At 39.6% G+C, this 20,670-nt stretch overlaps 1 protein-coding gene across 3 annotated transcripts in view; it reads right to left on the bottom strand.

Annotated features, from left to right (window-relative positions):
- The window catches only part of syne1a (spectrin repeat containing, nuclear envelope 1a), a 113,739-nt gene that overhangs the window by 32,925 nt on the left and 60,144 nt on the right, over positions 1-20,670 (bottom strand). For 2 of the 3 annotated variants that reach the window (XM_089118620.1, XM_089118618.1), the window contains 26 exons: positions 20,255-20,407; positions 19,135-19,302; positions 18,471-18,647; positions 16,769-16,915; positions 16,499-16,624; positions 16,125-16,301; positions 15,305-15,570; positions 13,032-15,186; positions 12,606-12,943; positions 12,287-12,431; positions 11,970-12,179; positions 10,351-10,634; positions 9,851-10,016; positions 9,588-9,743; positions 9,198-9,350; positions 8,569-8,751; positions 8,286-8,423; positions 8,003-8,188; positions 6,872-6,994; positions 6,482-6,664; positions 5,973-6,116; positions 4,029-4,232; positions 2,854-2,988; positions 1,444-1,566; positions 1,188-1,349; positions 710-910 (listed from right to left, as the gene is read on the bottom strand). In XM_089118620.1, the coding sequence (XP_088974746.1) occupies positions 710-910; positions 1,188-1,349; positions 1,444-1,566; positions 2,854-2,988; positions 4,029-4,232; positions 5,973-6,116; positions 6,482-6,664; positions 6,872-6,994; positions 8,003-8,188; positions 8,286-8,423; positions 8,569-8,751; positions 9,198-9,350; positions 9,588-9,743; positions 9,851-10,016; positions 10,351-10,634; positions 11,970-12,179; positions 12,287-12,431; positions 12,606-12,943; positions 13,032-15,186; positions 15,305-15,570; positions 16,125-16,301; positions 16,499-16,624; positions 16,769-16,915; positions 18,471-18,647; positions 19,135-19,302; positions 20,255-20,407 (6,603 nt within the window). The remainder of the gene's footprint in view (positions 1-709; positions 911-1,187; positions 1,350-1,443; positions 1,567-2,853; positions 2,989-4,028; positions 4,233-5,972; positions 6,117-6,481; positions 6,665-6,871; positions 6,995-8,002; positions 8,189-8,285; positions 8,424-8,568; positions 8,752-9,197; positions 9,351-9,587; positions 9,744-9,850; positions 10,017-10,350; positions 10,635-11,969; positions 12,180-12,286; positions 12,432-12,605; positions 12,944-13,031; positions 15,187-15,304; positions 15,571-16,124; positions 16,302-16,498; positions 16,625-16,768; positions 16,916-18,470; positions 18,648-19,134; positions 19,303-20,254; positions 20,408-20,670) is intronic. The other variant, XM_089118619.1, reaches the window with a different exon arrangement.

Below are 20,670 nucleotides of genomic sequence, written 5' to 3'. Positions count from 1 at the left end.
AGTATTCTTTATCTCTTTAATTATGTTTCCTGGTTTAGGCTTGCCTGTCATTTGGTTTATGATCTGTAATTAGTGGTTTTAATCAGAGATATGGTGCTAGTTAAAGCTACACTGTGTGATTTTTACCCCCATCTAGCGGTGAAAAGGTATATGACCATCCAGTGAATATTAGTTTCTGTTCCTCTCAATTCCAATTTCGTTTTAACTCCTACGGTGGCCAATGTAGTCCAAGATTAACATGGTTTCCAGTTCGACCTCGTCCATGAGTGTTAACTCAAACTTAAACGCGAAAGGCGAAGCTTGAATTAATGGGTATATCCCTCTTTGGCTAATGTACTTTCAAGATGGAGGGGCAACATGGCGACCGACATTAGAACCCCTTACCCGTATTTATTTTCAATGGCATATTTTACACTCACGAGAATACTTTATTACTTGAACAAAGTAAATATACATTAACGAGCACATATATTTTTGAAAGAACTAAGTGTTTTTAGCTAAGAATAAACTAAAAGAGTTAAACAGTGTAGCTTTAAATCAAAAGACTAAAATAATCACTACTAGGACACATATGACAATTTAAAATGACCAGTATGTGCTTAACAACAGTGCGTAAAATGACCAGAATAATCTGATACAATCCTTTTTTAACAGACAATGCAGAATTTTTGGCGTCGCCAATTCTTTGCATGATATTACTCCTGCTAACCTCCAGAAGTTGTCGCTTTCCGGAGGCTTTCATGTGGATGGTGGCCATGCGCTCTCCCAGTACAGTGAGGGTTGACTGTAGGGCCAGCTGGTCTCCAGCATCTGCCTCCAAACTGTCCTCATCCATCTGCAGCTCGCGGGAGAAGCAGGCCTGCAGAGCACTGATCTCATCCTGGAGCATTAGGATCTCATCCATCAGAGCCTGAAGAACAACCATCAATCATAAAATTGCTTCTATTAATCTCTGGTTTCATTAGTACATTGATTTGATCTAGTTGTAAACAATAAAGTTACATTAAAGGCTACATGCCAGAGAAAGGAAGATACTTCTAGATAAGAGATTAGTTTTAGACATAGGAGAAGTTGGTAATCTAGAGAGTAACTCTGTCCTCTCGCTAGTCCAGCAGTAGGCTCGAGTTTTTATGTGATCTAGCTTTAGTGCGGTCATCTTGCTTCATCTGATCCTCTGTCTCTCTCACCTGGTGGGCGGCCATCTGGCTCTCAGGACTCTTGCTTGGCTCTAAGCCCTCATTTAGTGCGGTCTCAATGGACTCCATCTTTGTTGAGACAGATTGCAGGGTCTCCTGATAGTGCTGCTGTCTCTCCAGAGCTTCATATAGGCTCTTCTGCTTCTCACTGATCTGTAAAAAAATATATATATATAGATATATGCTAGCCAACGTATGAAGAAGTGATTTGGATTTTGTATTGTGAGATACATCTATGGATATTTACCACATTCTTCAAAGTCTCCCATGAGCGTTGTAGGTCGTCCAGGTTTGCTGAGGAAGCTGACTCCATGGAGGGGTCATACAGCTCCTGTAATGGAGCTCTACATAAAGGAGCTCGTCCTGAACCCTAAAAAAGACGTAAAATTACGTCAAAGAGTGTGTCTGAGAGCGTGTGCATGCATGCATGAATAATAAACCAAACTGTGTTGGTTTAATTAAAATACAAGAAAACATTAGTGATACTAATTCTTGTGTATGCATTTTACAGATGTTGCACATGTACCTAGTAACAATATTATGCCCCTTTTTCACACACTGTCACACAACCATGCTTAAACACATCAAAAATCTGTGCTAACCAAAGCATCGTTGTCACTCCCTGAGGCCATGTTCAAATGTGTGTCAACTCTGTTCATTACATGGCTGATGTATGTTTATACAAACAGTTAGAATGAAATCAGAGATTAAGTTCCTCAAGAAAGTCAACTGAAGAATAGAGAGTCCCACTGCGAAAAAAATTCAAGTTCGGGGAAGAAGGAGGCGAGAACCAGTGATCGTTAAACATAAATTTAATGACAAAATAAACAAACAATAAAACGAAAGTAAATGGCAGCCCCTCACAGACTAGCTTGTGCAAACATCCACATCGCTATAATCAGATTTCTTTCTTTTTTGTTTTCCCATTGCTGTCATTTTTGCTGTGTGATTATTGTATTGAAAGGAAAGCATGGATATTTACATATTCTCATTAGCGTGTGCAGTGTCCGCTATGATGCGGTGTGTGCGGTTGTCCGAGCATGTTCGCTAACAGTATAACACTGCTCATAAATTTCATACATCTTTTTTACCCCAAAGTGAAGAATGAAAAAGAAGTGAGCATAGCAGATCTTTTAGTTGGACAAATATATAAGGTACTCCTTTCATTATTCAATGCTAGTGTTTCGGTTTGATTGGAAAGCTCAAACAGAAATGTCCCATTTTTCACATTCCCAGATATTTGCAGGTTTTCCATGATCTTGAGAGACTTCAGACTAACATTTGGGCTTTTCACACTTGAAATACATTCTTAACCCTGAGCGAAGAGAATCATGTTTTACACTGCTCATAATTCACCAGAGATAAACAATTACTCCTGGGTATTCATACACTAAAATTCATACGTTTGAAAGTGTTGAACATTAATTTACCCAGGGTTACAAGCGGTGATTAGAATGACGTTAACCCGAGTTTAAGCACAGTGTGAAAAGCCAGATTCATATTTAAATCAAGAAGAGAACAGTGGCTGCTGTAAGAAATCAACTGGTCAAGTTCAAACTGAGTTAAAGTGGGTTAGTGGCTGATCTGGGATAAGTTGATTAAATGTGATAAGGTTGGCAGGTGTTAGTGAGGTATGGGTTAGAGCCACAGGGGATACCTGAGAGGTGTCAGCGTTAGGCCCAGGTGAGGGTGATCTGCAGGCGGGGGGAGAGGAGACTTCGCTGTTAGTGCCCTCCTCACCAGACTCCTCTGTGACCGGGGAGAGGAGAGTATGACAACGGCCTGCCGTCATCTGATCATTAAAGAGCCAAAGAGAGAGAGGAAAAAAGAGAAAGAAAGATACATCCACAGTGAACAGGAGTATAGCACCAAAGGGTGAAGGGAAAAAAACCCAGAGGAAGAATATAAGAGTTGGAAAAAGTATACTATCATTCAAAACGTTTGGGGTCAGCAAGGTTTAAAGTCTCATATATAGTAAAAACTGTAATATCGTGACATTTCATTAATTCCTGGTAATTCATGTCATGTGATCTTCCAGAAATGATTCTTATATGCTGATTTAGTGCTCAATAATCATTTCTTATTATCATCAATGTTGAAAACAGTTGTGCTGTTTAATAAAATTGTGAAGACTGTGAGAAAGTTCATTATGTATTTGAAACAGAAATCCTGAATTTCTTGACCCAAAACTTCTGCAGTAATGTATATTTCCTCCAGATCTGACAGGAAGCAATGATTCAAGCAGAAAAGCTGAATAAGACCCTGCAAAGCAGCACCAGCGAATTACAGTGTGACCACATTTGTTAAGAGTAGCCATGACTAAGCCCTTCACAGACCTCTCGTCATGATAAAGGAATGAACCGGGTCAGGAAATGGGGCAGAGGATATGCACAGACTCACTGTAAAAATACAATACAATGGCATAAGATAATGAATTGTGCTTGCCAGAGTGGACTAAAGTAATCTGAACCACTGGAGCACTCCAACATTAGACTAAATTTAGATCTAGCTCCAATGACTGCTGAAGTACCGCAAAGCTACACTCCTTTCTCTGCAAGTCTGTAAGGACTGAGCAACATAGCTGGAGCGTGAGTTGAACTATTGGCGAGTTAATGTGGAATCCGGCCCTGATCATGACTGATGCAACGCAGGGCAACTTAAATTTCTTAATACTGTTGACAAAGTCAAGGCCAACTAACACCCTCATCCTGTTTCCTGTTTCAGTCACAAACAACAGCAGGGATACACAATGCAAAGACACATACAACCCTGTGGGAGAAACTAGAGACCCATGGCCCAGTCCTAACATGTGTACAAGTGTAAATCACTCACCATGACAACAGAGGGGTGTGTTGGTGGGTGTTTGGGCATCTCTTCCTCCTCATCCTCCAGCTCCTCTAATCCGTCTGAGAGGCCGTCAACCTCGCTGACCGTCAACAGCATGGTAGCATGCTTGGCTTTCAGAGTCAACATTTTACACTTGGAGTTCAAGGCCGAGATCTGCTCCTGGTAGCCTTTTATCTTCAGGGCCAGTTCCTGTCACAATGACACATTACATTATTATTCCACTGAGGTCCATGCAGCTGGGTTATGTCCAAACATGGTTCCTGGATTAAGTCCCATAGATGAGGAGTGAAAAGGGGGTTAACGCAGAGAGCGGCACCGGCGAGCTGAGCTGAGAAATTCCCCCTCTGTGTCTGTTTGCAGTATAAAAAAACAGCACAGCCGAGCAATAGCTCAGTCAGAGGCATTTTGAGCTAGCAGCCAATCAGAGAGCGGTAGGAGAAGCCTGACAAGCCAAGCCTTCGGGTAACGGTGAACGTGATTGGCACAGAGCTAGACCAACTGGAGAGAGAAGGAGGGGAGTAGAACCAGGAAGAACACTTCCTCCCCCTAACCGGCCAACTCACACACAAAGACCACGGGAACAGGAATTGAGGGCTTTTTTCTTCCTTCCCTTCACTTCCTCTCTTTCCACCAATCCCAAAGCTGTTTTCCTGACAAACAAAAGAACTGGGTGCGAGCGAGAGACTTAGAGGGGAGGAAGGGGGCTCACATTGCAGATTTTGTATGGCCTGCAGAGCCACCCCCACCTCTCTCTGTCTCTCTAGCTGTCATTCATTTGCGAACACACAGGCCAGTCTCTAATAATGAGGTCATGTGGGAGAAAGCTGCAGCTGTAACACTCAGCTCTGCAGAGGAAAATAACCCTGGGTAATAAAGCCACAGCTGCCGCCCCAACTAAAACAAGCTGTGCTAATAAAACGTGGAGACGTGAGACTCAGTACAGGTTTAGGTTTATTTTTATTTGGTGTGTTTAAACGCTCTTGTCTTTAGGGCTGCACAGGTATGGAGGAAAAAATAGAATTGTGATTTTTAAAAAATAAAAAGACTATATATATATATATATATATATATTAATAAAAAATAACAACAATAATAAAAAATTACTATTATTATTATTATTATTATTATTATAGGCTACAGCATTCCGGGACTCTACAGAGACAAGCTGTTTGAATAGATAGATAGATAATAATAATTATTAAAATTATTATTCCTAAAAAAAATATTAAAGAAAAAATTATATAAAATTTTACTGTAAAAAAGGAGTATTTAAGAAAATAATATAATAATAAAAAATCATTACAACTGTAAAATTACAATACTAATATTTATGGAGGTCTTCATTTCTTCATTTTCAAATGTTAACCCATCAAGCTTTTGTGTTGGCAGAAAACCACGTAATAACTCAAAGCAGATGAGTTAGTGTGGAGCAGCATTTACTGCGAACCGAGCTGCTTAACAATCGCAACCTTCGTGATTTGATCGCACAAAGCCATTTATCAATTTGATTATTAGTGTAGCCGACCGTACTTGCCTTCATGTGTGTGTGTGAATGTGTTTGTGTATGTAAATGTAAAGAGACAGGGCAAAAGGGCGTGAGAGAAAGAAATAATCGGATGTTTCTCAGGACAAAACAGACAGAGGTCATAGATCGCAGAACTACCTTACACCCATTGAGGACACTAGGAATTTATGGCCTGACTCATTCCAGTCCAATGTAGGTAAACTAGCATAGCAACGAGGTGAGTAATAGCTAAGACAACATGTCTGCAATGAACTGTGAGATTGACTGACTGATGCACAAAGCAAGAATGATCATTACAGATTCCAGTGCTTTTGTGAATAAACTGTATTTAAAAACTAAAAATGATGGCTTAAGAATCTATAAAAGTAATAAAAGTATGAAAGAAGGATGTTCTTCTTCCTCACCTCATGATGTTGTATCTGTGTCTGAAGCTCATGTATGTTTCCTGTGGCAACAGGGCGGTCCTGAATGACACGGTGTGCCTCTTCAATAAGTCTCTGTAGATTCTTGACTTCCTGTTCGTATTGCTCATACTGCACCATGGCCTCCTGGGGGAATGTAAGAGAGATAATAAATGAGCCATTAAAAACAGATGAATCCCATGACCATGCTATATGAAACCATGCAGATACACTGTGGCCAAATTGAACACTTCTGTAGCATTTTATATCTACTCCTGAAAATGTCAGTTAGGGTTTCTTGCATTAAAAACAATCATAATTTAGTTTAAGGATTAAATAGGTTAATGCTACTGTACATTTAAGAGATGCACAATGGGGTCAAAAACACTACTGATCTAACTAACTTTTTTTATATATCAGCATAAACATTTGAGTGAAAGCTTAAATTGAAAAATCAATATTAGTGCATCTTCTTCTCAGAATATGTTGCAATCTGTGTGTAGACTAAATACCTGTAATATATTGCACTGTTGAATGGTATTGTGTTGGAGATGGCTGCTTTCATGCTGAAGACTCTGTGCAGTAACACATAACGGTAATGCAGCCATTACATCCTCTGGCAGCCGGAGGGCGCTCTGACACATCTGCATAGCCTGCACCTGCTGCTTGAGACCCTCCATCTCTGACAACAGGAGCTGAGCCATAAATAGTCATCATTAGTTTGATGGTACCAGTGATAAAATCAGAATATCTTTCTTAATTATTATTTTTTTATTATTTAATTTCTAACCTGTTTTACTTAGGAAACATATTATATAATTTGTACATAACATATACAAAAGATAAATCAGAGGAATGGAAAAAAATGTGTTAGTAGAAGTTAGTAAGAGTGATCGGTATACCTGTCTCTGAGCTAGCTGTTCTCTGAGGCTGAGACGAGCCAGATCAGGGGAGGCCAGAGTCTCCTGGACTCTCTCTATGGACAGATGCAGGCTCTTCACATCACTCTCCAGTCTTCCCAGGTCCTACACAGAGAAAGACACACAGTAGGATCATTATGTTCATCCCAATTGAACAAGTTGCTTTACAGAGACAAATTTCTGTAATATTTTTTAATATTTCATTTATTATTTAGCAAGAATTACATCCATCTATCCTTGATAACACTGTAGAAATAGTTGATTTCATGCTAAAGTTTGTCATTTCATGTTGCATGAAACTGGACTGCAAAAAGAATTACCCTTTTTAAATAGGATTCAAAACACTTTCCCAGGCTGCCACTGGGCAGAATGAAATGAAACAGATAATCCCACTATTGAAACTGAGAATGACAGAAAAAAATAACAGAGAAAGGAAATGAAAGAATGGCACTTAGAGGCTTTTGCATCTGAACTTCATATATATATATATATATATATGTTATTTATTTTTTTAACGTTCCACTGACACATTTGATAAAACTGGGATCCTCTACTGAATTCTGTGAAGAATACACCACTTAAATTTGCTCATTTGTAATATTTTTTATTAACCTAAGGATACATCTCTTCATTCATATTTTTTATGATTGTATAAATGCAGGATTGATGTCAGTGTTTGTTTTTGTTTTTTAATTTGTTAATGTAATTCTCTGTGGTAAGGAATAGCATACACCAATTTAATAAACAGACTAATTCAGTCTATCAAAGAAGATACAGAATGATGAGGAATTATACTACTTATCTATTTTGCCACTAGATGGCAATGCCTTTCTAAATTTACCGCAGACTTCAAGTTTGAAGTAAACTAGAATAGGGATATTGCAGTGTTTTTAACAAAATTACATTAAAATAAAATGGATTTAAAACGAATTATAAATACTAGTGTTATTTACAGCTGAATACAAGACACTGAGACTTGACTATAACTCCATTCAGCATGACACCTCACAGCACACTACAAACCCAAATGGGCACATGCACTGCTCATTGCAAAGTTCTCTTTCTTTATTAATTTTTATGTAGTAGTGTGTGTGACATATTGTTGTGAATTACCTTGGCTGCATCCTGTAGTGTCAGGAGTCGTGTTTTGGCTCTCTGCTGCAACTCTTCAGCATGTCTGCTCAGATCCGCCACCTGCTGGTGGAGAGCATCTGTCTGGACCACCTCATCCAGCAGACCCACCTTCTCCACCAGACCCTCAAACTCTCCTTGGAGGTCTTGCCACTGTTGTAATAAGGCCTGATTGAGATATATCACAAAATATCATTAGATTTCTGCCCCAACAGTTACTGAAAATCCTGAGAAAATGTGATATGAATAAAGCGGGCGTCAAAACCTGATGGGTTCTAATTTGCTCCTGCATCTGAGAGGCTGGACTCCACATCATGTCGGCTGAGACAACCGTCTCTGCTTTTTCTGTCCAGTTGAGCGTTAGCGTAAGCATTTCATTAAATTCTTCAAAGTTCTTCTCCGCCTAAAACAGAGAAAAGGGCCGATTCGTTGAACACACTTTATAGAAAAAAAGATTTCACATTTAAAGATGAAGTGTGTAATTTCTGTGCCACTAGCATCAACAAACAGAATGACTGTTTCCAAAAAGGTTTTTCTGCAAAGCTGACCTTCTGAAGGCATGTGGTCCTTCCCTCCGCCAGTCTGCTGGTCTGAGCATGAAGCTCGGTCAGTTTACTCAGGCTGGAGCCTAGCTGTTTAGCTAGGAGAGGGTTCTGCTCTCCAAACTCCTGCACTGCCACATCTAACTCAGACAGAGCACGGCCACACTCCTCTAGTTCCTCAAATAGAGTCTGGATTAAGAGAGAAAAAAACAATACAAACAAATGGCAGGATAAAAAAAACACACTGTTTAAAGTTAATATGCAATGATAAAAAGTGTTGTAAGAAATGACAGGCCGCCTTGTTGCAGTGGTGTTATTGTTAACTAAAAATATATATATATATATATATATATATATATTTTAGAAATTGAAATAAACTCAATTTAAAGAAAGTACAAATATTAGATGAAAACTTAACAACTAAAATTACTAAAACTTAAACTAAAATCAATACTGAAAATATAAAATTACTACTAAAATGCCTTGTAAACTACACTCACTCTGATATATTTAGAAATCAGGTTGCGAGGAAGTTATTTTGGAGTACACCCATGTCATTATTTATAGTGTGCACTTCACTAATTAGGGCAAGTCTGTACCACAGCTTCCAATGCAGTTCTGTATTCATGCTGTACCTCTGTCTCCTCTTTAGCCTCCTCAACATCCATGGCCTTCTGCTTGAGTTTCAAAGAGATGAGTTTAACTTTCTTTGAGATATCCTGAAGCCTGGAGTTAAAGTCTTCTTTAGTATCTCTGCTATGCTGGATCTCTCTTTCCCGTGCCTGCACCTGAGCACAACAGAAAAAAAAATAGATAAGTGATAAAGAGATATTGCTTAAACTTTCAGTAGTCAAAATCAATACCATTTACTGTTTTTTTTTTGTTGGTCAATTAGGCTGCATAAGTCTAATGCACAGAGCTTATATTTTGACACAATTCCTGATTACATTTACAAACTGAGTTTACATTAATTCCTCACCAGAATTAGTTTGGTACCTGTATTTTTGAATTTTGAATTAAGGTACCTGATCTTCTGCAGAACCCAGAGCCAGTGTGATCTCTGCCAGCTGGGTGCTGATCTCAGAAGGAAGAGTGACGTGGAGGTCCTGATATTTCATCTGCTGACGATCTGCAATCAGCTCAAGGCTCTGGCGATGAGACTGCATGCCACCATGAGCCGTCTAGCAGAAACCATAAAAACAAACCATACTTATCATGAGTAAAGTAAACCGGGTTGTAGGATTTAAGAATGCATCTCTCCACTGTAGAGAGTGGTGTTCTGCAGTACCTCCAGGTCAGTGAGCAGGTTATCCAGGTCTGCGGTGGGACTCAGCAGCAGCCCCTGGGTGTCCTGAATCCAGCCTTTCAGCAGACCCAACTCCCTCACCACTTCCTCTCTCTCCAGCAGCTCCACCTGCACCTGCTGCCGGCTAGCGCACACCTGCTGCAACAGACTGAAGGAGAAAAAGGAAACAGCAAATACATATTATGCAAATGGTTGAAGATGTAAAAGCAAATGACAGAAAAGTAGGGTTGGAAATTTTTCAAAAATGACTGGAATGGTTTTCATGACATGGAACTGGAACAGTCTTGTCTCTGCTCTGTCAATTCAAAGCTAAACAATTGTATAGATTTTATATCTACTTTCAAGCACACACAGAATGATAAAATGACAGAGATCTGAAAAGGTAATAGAATTCATTTAATTGATAGATAACCTAAACGTAGCAACAATTTCATGGACAGACGGACGGATGGACAGATAGATAGATAGATAGACAGACATACTTGTCATATTTCTCCTGAATGCTCTGAATCTCCAGCAGACAAGGGTTCTCTTGGTTTTGGTGTTTGCTGGGTGTGGAGGGTGCAGTGACGTGAGGATGGAGAAACAGGTTGAGCACATGGTGTCTGATGAGGGTCAGGGAGCTGCTCTCTCTCTCCACCTCTCGACTGAAGGAGTCGTGGTACTCCAGAAGACTATGTAGGGCTGCCATACTGGAGGCTTTTTCCACCATGCTGTCAGGAACGCGACTGTGCAGGTCCTCACAGACAGCTCGCATTTTCTCCAGCTAATCAGAGAGAGATGCGGGATGGGTTACTTCAACAAATTTTACTCATGTTAATAAGTGCTACTATCATACTATAGCCTTCATTTTATTGTGAGATACATACAATTCTATAGAATTGGTTCAAAGTTAGAGTTGGTCTTTTTGTATTGTATAATATAAATTGTATAATATAAGGTAAACATTTCTTGTTATTGTGCAGTTAATTCTCATTCTGTATTTTCAGAAAGTTTTGGAATATGTATCCTCTCCCCAAAATTGTCACTAATAAAACCCTAAAAAGTTACAGTTACAACAACCATTGCAATTTTACTAATATTTTAAGTGTAATCTTTCTTTGTAAAAAGTATATATTTTATCATACTTATTTCAACGGTAAGGATTCATTAGTTTGAATATTGGAACAAATACTTTAACAACATCTTATTTGATACTTCAATATACCTACTTTATTTTTTGACAAAACATCCCATAAGCTACTATACTGTGTATTTTGAGTATTTTTTGCACTGATAAGAAAAAATGTGAGCCCATCGCGGCGGCGCGTTAGCCAACTCCAGATGGGTTAACTCCTTCTTTCATTTAATAAATGTAAAATTGGGGTAAATTACACTCCATTAATTCTTAATTACTGTTTCACTTTTAACTGAATCTCAAAAATTATATATGTGTATTGTATTGCATTGCAGAAGCAGGTTAAGACATCAGCAACTGCATTTACAGTTGAAGCAATCAGGACATCAAAGAACTCTAAATAATGAATTAGTCATGAAACAGATGAAAACAGCTCTTTGTGGTTTTTAGCTCCCCTCTCTCTGTGCAACAAAGTTCTGCAAAAACTATGACTCTTTCTTACTGAGTGGTGTCTTATCCTCAGCGGAACAATGAAACAGGCTTAGGTCACAAAGAAACAATGCAGAATTAGTGTGCGCTGCCAAAAATAAACAAGACAAGGTACTGCTAACATTACTGTGATTCCAGCAGAGAATTATGGGAGAAATGAGTTTCCAACTTCCATGTTGGGCTATTTTTGTATGGACTATCATTGCCAAGCATTACATCATTCCCAGGCCACTGTCGGCATCTGATGCTCTGGTCTGATCTCAGATCTACAACAGAATAACTGCTTCTACTTCATCATAACTCATGCATATGGCATCATTGGTTAGAATTTCTCCACAGTTAATAGGAAATAATGTTTGTTTACTTAGTTAAAAAATATTTGGGCACCTAACTATTCTTTTATGGGTTTTTTTGTATCTGATTTGCATGAGTTTTATTACATTCTCTAAATTTAAAGAGAATCTTAGTGAGAATCTACTCATGAAGTTTCCTTACCTTCTCCCTGGTGCATCTCCAGTTATCTGCAGAGTCTTGGAGGGCTTTCGCCTGAGCTCTAGCAACACTGTACAACCGAGTACACCGTTGGCTCAGTGAATGGACAGACTGAGAAGTAGTGTCTTTTATTGCAGGCTGATCAAACTGTGCTGCTTTTTCTTTCAGTTCATTGAGTGTGTCTTCAAGAGCCTGAACTTGTAACATAATTCTCTGTAGACAGAATTGGAAGCAATAGGAGATATTTAGAATAACTATAACACTCATATCAAAGTCAATGTTTAAGGAGTTAGGCAAGGAAAGAAATGCATAGTCACGACCTGGTATAAAGAAAGCTTGTCTTCAGCTTCTTGCTCAGAGTTTGCTCTGGCAGTTGTAAACTCAGTCATCTTCTTCTCAACTTCATTCATCTGCCTGATAACTTTATCTGTTTCATCTTGGAAGGATCTCCACTGAGTTATGCTTCTAACAAACAAATCAAGTGAATGTGTGTGATTTCAAATCCAGTTGTAAAAAAAAGTATAAACTTCAATGCTTGTTATTAATCATCATATTGTTAATATGAACAAGGCAATGCAAGTTTGGGTCTTGTGTGCAATATTTAAAAGTATTTAGATGCCAAAACCTCATTAGAATTACCGTTCCAAGTTGTCTCTTCGTTGTTTTAGCTCCTCAAAGACCTCTGTGCCCTTGTGATGAGACTCCACACAATGCTGCTGGATTTGCTTAAATACAGTAGGGCTCAAAAAGTCAGCCATTTGAGGGATTAGATCTTGCATTTCTTGCCTCGTACACTTGACAGTTTGTTCCCGGCCTGTTATATTTTCTAAGTCCTTGAGACAGTCTGAAATTTTCTCCAGGTCTACATCATGTGGGGCCTGCTCAAGTAGAGAACCAGCTTCCTCAAACCACTGCTGGATGGATTGAAAGAAGTGGTGGTATCTCTGGAGCAGGGACAGAACAGACTGCAAGGCCACCTAAGGGTAAACAGTTAAAGGAAACATTTAGCTCACCTAACAAAGTCAGAAAACACAGGCTAACTGTCACGAATTAATATAATCGTACCTGTTTAGTGCTAAAAGCTTGTTGAAGATCATCCTTCAGCTTTGGAATATCCATCAAATTGGTTTCAAAGAGTGTCGGAAATGGCTTTTGGTCACTGATGCACGTCTCTTTCTCTTCATTAGTTAGACCTTCTAATAATCTAAACCTAGATTTCATTTCTTCTTGAAGTGCTGACAGTGATCTGACCTCCTCCTGCACAATCTCAATTTTTGCTTCTTTAAATATTAATGGACATCTCAATTGATCCCAAAGACTCTTGAGCCAGTCTATTGATACTTTAATATCACTTTGATGATCCTTTTTTCCTAAAAAACCTCTCTCACATTCTTCTATGTGTGCATTAATCCTTTGCTTTAAAGAAAGAAGTTGCTCCTCCCTAAAGATTACCTGAGTCTTAAGGGTCTCTAAATCAAAGTGCTGATTGAGGTCATCGGTTTGTGCTTTGAGACCCTCTGGATAGGAACTAACCACTTCAAGACATTTTGAAAGGTTGTATAGAGTAGATAATCTCTCTGTGACATCTACCTCCTCATCTGAGTCAAGTTTGTCAAGCTGTTCCTTTAATCTAGTGATGCTATAGTCCATTTTCTCGATAACTGCTTGGTGGTCATTTAATATCTTCAACGTTTTCTGTAAATCTTTCATCCTACACTCTATCTGCTGGTTAAGACTGCTGTGGAGATAAACTAACTGGTCAGTGACTTCGGGAGCATATGGCTGACCCATGCTATGGAAATCCTGAGTTTTACCTCTGAGATCTTTCATTCCCTGAAAGAGATTTGCAAGACCTTTCAGGAGAACTTCATAATTGTTGTGCAATCTTTCTCCCTCTTCTAGACTTTGGTTGGCTGATATCTCTAAACTGTCACATTTCTCCTGAAGTTCCAGCAAAGCTTTTCGTGTGACATCAACGAGGGACTCAAACTCCCTGCGCTCCAAAAGCACTTGTTGGATCCTGTCGCGTTTCTCTCTAATCAACAACAGCATGTCATTGTACTGTTGTGGAAGGCCATTGAGTTTCTCATCTAGGTAGCAGTGGTCAACCTCATTTAAGGTGGGAAGAATCTCCTGTCCTGCCCTTTGGACAATAAGCAAAAGATTTTCATACTCTGAAGCATGATCAAGAAGCTGTTGGTATTCGGTCAACTGGTTCTGAAGGTCTTCGTCATTCCCGCTCAGGTCAATAATTGGAAATGTAGCTACTTCTGCTTGTTTTAGCCACTCAGAGATCCTATCAAGGTCTACTTTAAAGTACTTCCGAATGACTAGTGCTTTCTCTAGATTCTGCAGATGCTCCATGCTCTTTTGCAAGGACGCTTCGAAGGTGACTTGCAACTCCTCCAGCTTCTGAAGGGTCACCTTCTTTTCCTCCTCGGTTGCATCCTTTACTAAATCTCGTCCCTGTGTCCAAAGTGACGTGAGCTCCACCTGATATGCTCTTAGACTGCTGGTAAAATTCTTACAAGTTGACACCTGCTTGTGCAGAACATTTGGTAGGAGCGCCACATGATCATCTGCAAGAGCCCTCTGCTCTTGCTTCCGGATCCATTCAGCTGCCCTGTCGAGGGCTTGTAGGAACTGTGTTCGTTCTGTAAACACTTTACTGAGGCTTTTACGATATTGAGCTGCCTTAGTTCCAAGTAATTCTACTTCTGCCTGTGCTTCCTGAACGAAAGTCTGGAGTTTCCTCCTTTCGTTAAGTCCTAGGCGAAAAGAAAGGCTGTTAGCATCTGTCACAACCTCTGCCAGAAGCTTTTGCTTGGCCTCCAGTTCTGCACAAAAGCTCAAGTGATCAAACAGAAAGCTTTGGGCCAAATCTGGAGGGGGACTGGTCTTAAGAACCTCAGAGAGGGATGGTTGCTGCAACTCAGCCCATTCTTGTGCCTCCCGCAAATGGTCCTCAATTTGACTCAATTCTTCCAGTGTTTGGGCTGAATCTTGAATTTTCTTCTGGACAAGCGACTCCACCTGGGTCCAACGTTGCTCAAGGTAACCAACCTGCTCTTTAACCAGGTCTCTGTCTTCTAAGCTCAGACGAGGCAGGATTCCGTGCCTATTATTTCTCAGGTCATCGAGCACACATCTCTGGTCCTGCAAGTCTGTGGACAACTTCTTTAAGGCATCCAGACACTCAGCTGTGCTCTCAATATCTCCCCTGGAAAAGAATCAGTATTTTTGTGAACAAAGAAGAAGTGTTTTTGTCTTAAGAACAACACATGGTAACTATCAAACATGAGTATGTTGTGCCATATCTGAAAGGGAATGTTGCATGCCTGGCCAATTGATCCCATTTCTTGGACAGCTGGTCAAACAACTCCTCCACCATACAAATGCAGTCATGATAGTCTCCACTTCTCTGCAGATCCTCCTCTTTCTGTTCCAGCAGCTGTGCAGCTTGTCTGCCCAGATCCAGCCAAGCACAGCGCAGGCGCCCAACTTCCATGAGCTCGGGGGACTCCTGACCAGCCGTTAGCCTATTAATGCTTTCTCTCAGCTGGGTCAGCTCAACCTGCCTGGCACGCATCTCCTGGATAAAGTCCTTTGTGAAATGAAAGATGGGGTGTTATTAATAAATGCTGCCTGTCTTTATTTGATATCCTACCAAATGGACAGCTCTGGATGACGCCCTCTGTCACTGGCAGAGAGTGAGCTTTGAGGTAATTGGGGTTTTCATTCAATCTATTGTTGACAATTCTCAGCACATCCAGAGATGGTAATATGTGCTATTTTTCATACACAATGAAGGGGTCTGCCTGGACGCTGTTATTACAGGCACTGACAAATCAATTCACACATCCATAATTACACTCAGACGAGTAATCTGGGGAGAAATCTTTATTAATGAATGAAGCTTTCTGCCAGGAAATGTAACAGAGGCCAAAGATCACCAGAGCTTTCAGCAATACATAATAGACTGTATCTGATTAACTGATAGATATCGTACAAAACTTGTGCATTAGGTAAAAAAAAGTAATATTAAATTTGCAGTAGTGTTTCAGTACAATCTCATATAACCCTTGTTTCATAAAAATGGGTAATCATTTTGCGGTCTTCAAATGGATTATTTCATCTGGAAACAAAGCTGTCACTTACCTGAGCCTGGTCCAGCTGGTTCTGAGCAACCTTTGGCTCGAGCTCAGCTGGCCTCCTCAACATGCTCTGGAGGAGTTGTTCAGCCTCAAGAAGATGACATTCAAGGTTGGAACGTAAGTCCTTGATCTCTCTCCAGTTTTCTGTTAGTTCTTGAGATTCCAGCATCCTCTCCTCAATCTGTGTTAGGCAGAAAACATCTCTAAATATTTTCTGACCAAATCCAATGTTTATGATGGATTTTAATATTTTTAATATTCTCCTATCAACATATCCCTTTAAGGGTTCTGTACATAAAAGTGGCCATAGTAGAAGAAAAAACTCAAATCTGAAGTTAGAACATTAGAAACGTTAATGTATTTATACGAGTTACTCACCTGAAGTTTGACCTGCTGTATTTCAGCAGCCGTCTCTCGTACTTTTTCATCAGAAAGATCACAGGTAGAGCACACCAGCTGCAAATAGGTACTAGCCTGCTCCTGCAGAGTTCGATCCTGCTTCATCTAATGATACATTTAAGAGACCCCCCAAATAAAAACAAATAAGGTAGATTTGATTATACATAGACGCAGGCTTTCCGATTGCAACTTAACTGTGCAGGAAAGCCACTTTTGTGTAGATACACAAAGAAACATAAAAACCTATACCTGTGCTAGCGCCTCCTGTAGGCAGTGTGGTGCATGTGCAGGAAGCTGTATCTCCTCTTGTACATTTGAAACCCATTTCTGACACTGTTGCAACGTATCCCGCAGACTTACGTGCTTCTGAAGTTCGCGGTCCAGACTCTGATACACCTGCACAAACAGACAGAAGAGTTTTGCTTTAAAATAACCACACTGTATCTAGTGACCAAAAGTAATTATGTAAAACTGAGACAATTAAAAAAAAAAAACATTTAAATTATGGACAACAAAGGGTTTTTAAAGCAATCCTTAACTGCATAAAACAGGAACAGCATGACACTGACATATTTGAGGAGTAAAACGAATACTGACATGGGTGGGGCATACAGTTAACCATGCTAAATCGGGTCAACATAAAGTAAAGTCCATTTGACAGGTGTTGAATGCTCTGGCATCCCTAATTCCATGAGCAGAAAAGCTGACGCTGATTGACATTCTTAATTCACAAGTCCTTGCGGGGGGCAAGCAACGACAGGCTTGCTTTGGCAGACGACAGGAGTTGGCAGAGTGCAAGCAGACTATGGGACTCATTGACCAGATTGCCAGGTGGCAGGATTTACCAGATGGTATTGTTCTGGCAAGGTTGGCACAAAATGGTACAGGGTAAAAGCTAGCCAACCAGAAGGGAAGGGTTTTATCAATGCCTCGGCTTGTTTTGACGGAATTGGACTTGATGGGCTAAATAAAACTGGCACGGGGAAAGGGCCGAGGTATTAATAGACTGGGTGGTTTGCTCAGAGAGTGACTGAGCAGGCAATGTGTCAGATGGCACTGAGAGTGGTTGCCATATTAGGGGTGTGTGTGATTAGGGTTCTTAGAGGAAAGCAGGTGGCAGCTTTTGGTGGGATACTGCAAGAGCTGGAGTAGGGGGGAAATGGTGATTTGCAAAGGGCGTATGTGCTCACTTTCACTGCCGTGGGCTTTAATGATATGCTTTCATGGAGAAATGATTACTTGGTGCCTCCTGATGTGTCTACTTGTAATGACACTGGCATGCAGAAGTCAAAATGGCAAGCAGATTTTTTGCCAGACATCAGGTTTATTGACTGCCTGGTAAGGGTTGTTTAATCTGATTTAAAAGACAAGTACACTGAAAGGAGAATTTTGTCAGCACTTTAGTTGGTCCTGTGCAACTAGGAAGCCAGGCAGGGTGGATTAAAATAACCAAGAGGTTCTGGAAGAAAGTTGCCACTCTTGAGCAAGCTGCTGGAACAATATTTTGACGAGAGCAGAGTGACAACACACAGCGGCACTACCACAATGAATGGAAATCATTGCAAAAATTTCTAACTATATATATATTATTTGTTTGTAAATAATGTTTATGCTGTTTGCAGAGTTTGTTTAAAATTTAAATAAACAATGTAACTCTGCTGTCATTTCTTCTTAAATTAATTTTCAATTCATTTCAGTTCTTAAACAGTCTTTTCCACTCACATAATCGAGACATAATCGGCTGCTTTTAAACAACTAGTTGATTTGCAGTTTGCAGGCACATTTACAGGCCAATACCGTTGCATCAGTGTAGTGGTCATCACTAAAAGACACATAAATATACTCCAACCAATATAAACTGTGGGTCTTTATATAATGGTATAAGACTCAATGCACAGTAAACATCGGCACAACGCTGGTCTTGTACTTTTGTGTGGCCAAGTAAACTCACACGCTGGGCAGTGCTGCAGATGGCAGAGTAGCTGTCTCTTGCTCCCTGCTGGTGGTTCTGAATTTGCTGGCGAAGCCGTGCCTGGAGGCGCTCACTGCAGCCGGACAACAGCTCTTCTCCCTTTTCCTTTAGTGTAGCCAAACGCTCCTCAAAACCTGCTATCTCCTCCATAATAGCCTAAGATGACACATAAATTTAACAAAAAAGACAGTAGTAGCATTAAAGGGATTCTCCACTTTTTTTTGGAAATAGGCTCATTTTACAAGTCCCTCAGAGTTAAACGTTTGAGCTTTAAAATTTTCAAATCCATTCAGTCGATTTTCTGATATTTAGAAGAATATCAGTAACCAGACAGTTTCTGGTCTCATTGACTTCCATAGTAGGAAAAAAATATACTATGGAAGTCAATGAGACCAGAAACTGTCTGGTTACTGATATTCTTCTAAATATCAGAAAATCAGCTGAATGGATTTGAAAACGGTAAAACCCAACTGTTTAACTCTAAGGGAGTTGTAAAATGAGCCTATTTCCAAAAAAAGTGGAGTATCCCTTTAAATATACTTGGAAACTCTTGACGTTATGATTTTGAATGCGTGTAAACAACGTATGTCTTATTGGATGTTTAAGGGGTTTTGCTTTTCTGTGAAGCTTTATGATTTGTCACCTTGTGTCTGGCTAGCTGCTGAGTGGCAGCTTCCAGGCCACCGCTTGATGACGGGTCGGGAGTCACCATCCTGCTGGACATCTGTAACAGCCAACGCTCAATTTCCTGTAGATCTTTGTGGTAAGCTTCCTGTTTCTTCACCTGGCCCTCCAATCTGTGAACATGGGTCTAAGGAAATATATTTAAATCACATAAATTATCAAGACATTTTTAAGCACTCAAATTAAAGCACCTAAATAAACACACAGCTGGAAACCCTCTTGCACAATAAAGAGCTTCTGACAGCTGCAAGCATGAGATGAATTATTTGAAAGTGAGTATTCATGGCACTGATTGCAGGGTTAATGGATGCAATTTTTGAGAAAATAGCACATTAAAGCCTCCAAACATATTCAAATTATTAAAGGTGCAATGTGTAAAAATTTTGAGTATCTATTAACAGAAATGCAATGACACCCATAACTATGTTTTCAGTAGTGTATAAAGAACTTACTTAATAAACCGTAATGTTTTTATTACCTTAGAATGAGACATTTATATCTACATAACCGCGGGCAGCCCGTTCTATAAAGGTCAACATATTGTGACATCATGTTTCTACTATAGCCAACAGCGAACAAACAGCGCTACAGAGAGCGTCACTACCTTTTCCTTGTCAGTGGTGTAAAAAAATGTAGTTGGACTATTTTGTGTAACTTAGTTCTTCTACATCGATGTGTTGTGTCTTTGCTATGTGGGGTTAAATGTGCTGGTTACATTCGTGAAAAAGCTGATTAGTACTCTTGTCATTGACCGTAAAACAGTATGTAACAGGAATCACTATACCGTCGATCGCGGTCGACAAGTCAATCTTGGAAGCATTTTAAGATCGTGAAGAGTTTTTGAAATCAGAGAAAAAAAGCCTATTGTGTGTAGTAAATGGTGTCCAGAGTATATATATATATATATATATATATATATATATATATATATATATATATATGACTGTTATCCTTCCGAATTGCTGAAAACAAGCATTGATATGTAAATGTGGCAGGTCATGAATGCCCTGAAATCATTGCATTTTCATGTTATGTTGCATTTAAATGATTGTAGTATTTTGTAGTCATTATAAGCTCACCCTTGCTGAGCCACACAGCTCCTTGTAGTCTGCCTGTAATCTGGTCATGTTGTCTGTGATGGAAGGGGAGTGAAGGAGGGTCAGGAGACTTTCTCCTTTCTCTAGCACAAAGCTCACGGCAGAATCACGGGATACCAATAAAAGCTCCACAGCCTGGACACAAAAGAACATTGAATAGAGATACAGAGATATACACTGCACAGTCTGAGGGGTCTGATTTTAATACTTTTATTCAGCAAGTACACCTTAAATTGATTAAAACAGACTTTTGCATAGTAACAAAAGATTTCTATTTCAAATAAATGTTTTTCTTTTGAACTTTCTATTTATCAAACAATGAATGAAAAAAAATATGTGAAAAAACAGTTTTCAACATTGATACTGATAGTAAATGTTTCCTGAGCACAAATCACCAT

The sequence above is a fragment of the Pimephales promelas genome, chromosome 13 (genome assembly GCF_988280905.1).
Source record: "Pimephales promelas chromosome 13, fPimPro1.hap1.1, whole genome shotgun sequence".
NCBI lineage: Eukaryota > Metazoa > Chordata > Actinopteri > Cypriniformes > Leuciscidae > Pimephales > Pimephales promelas.
This window is presented reverse-complemented; position numbering and strand designations above follow the sequence as displayed.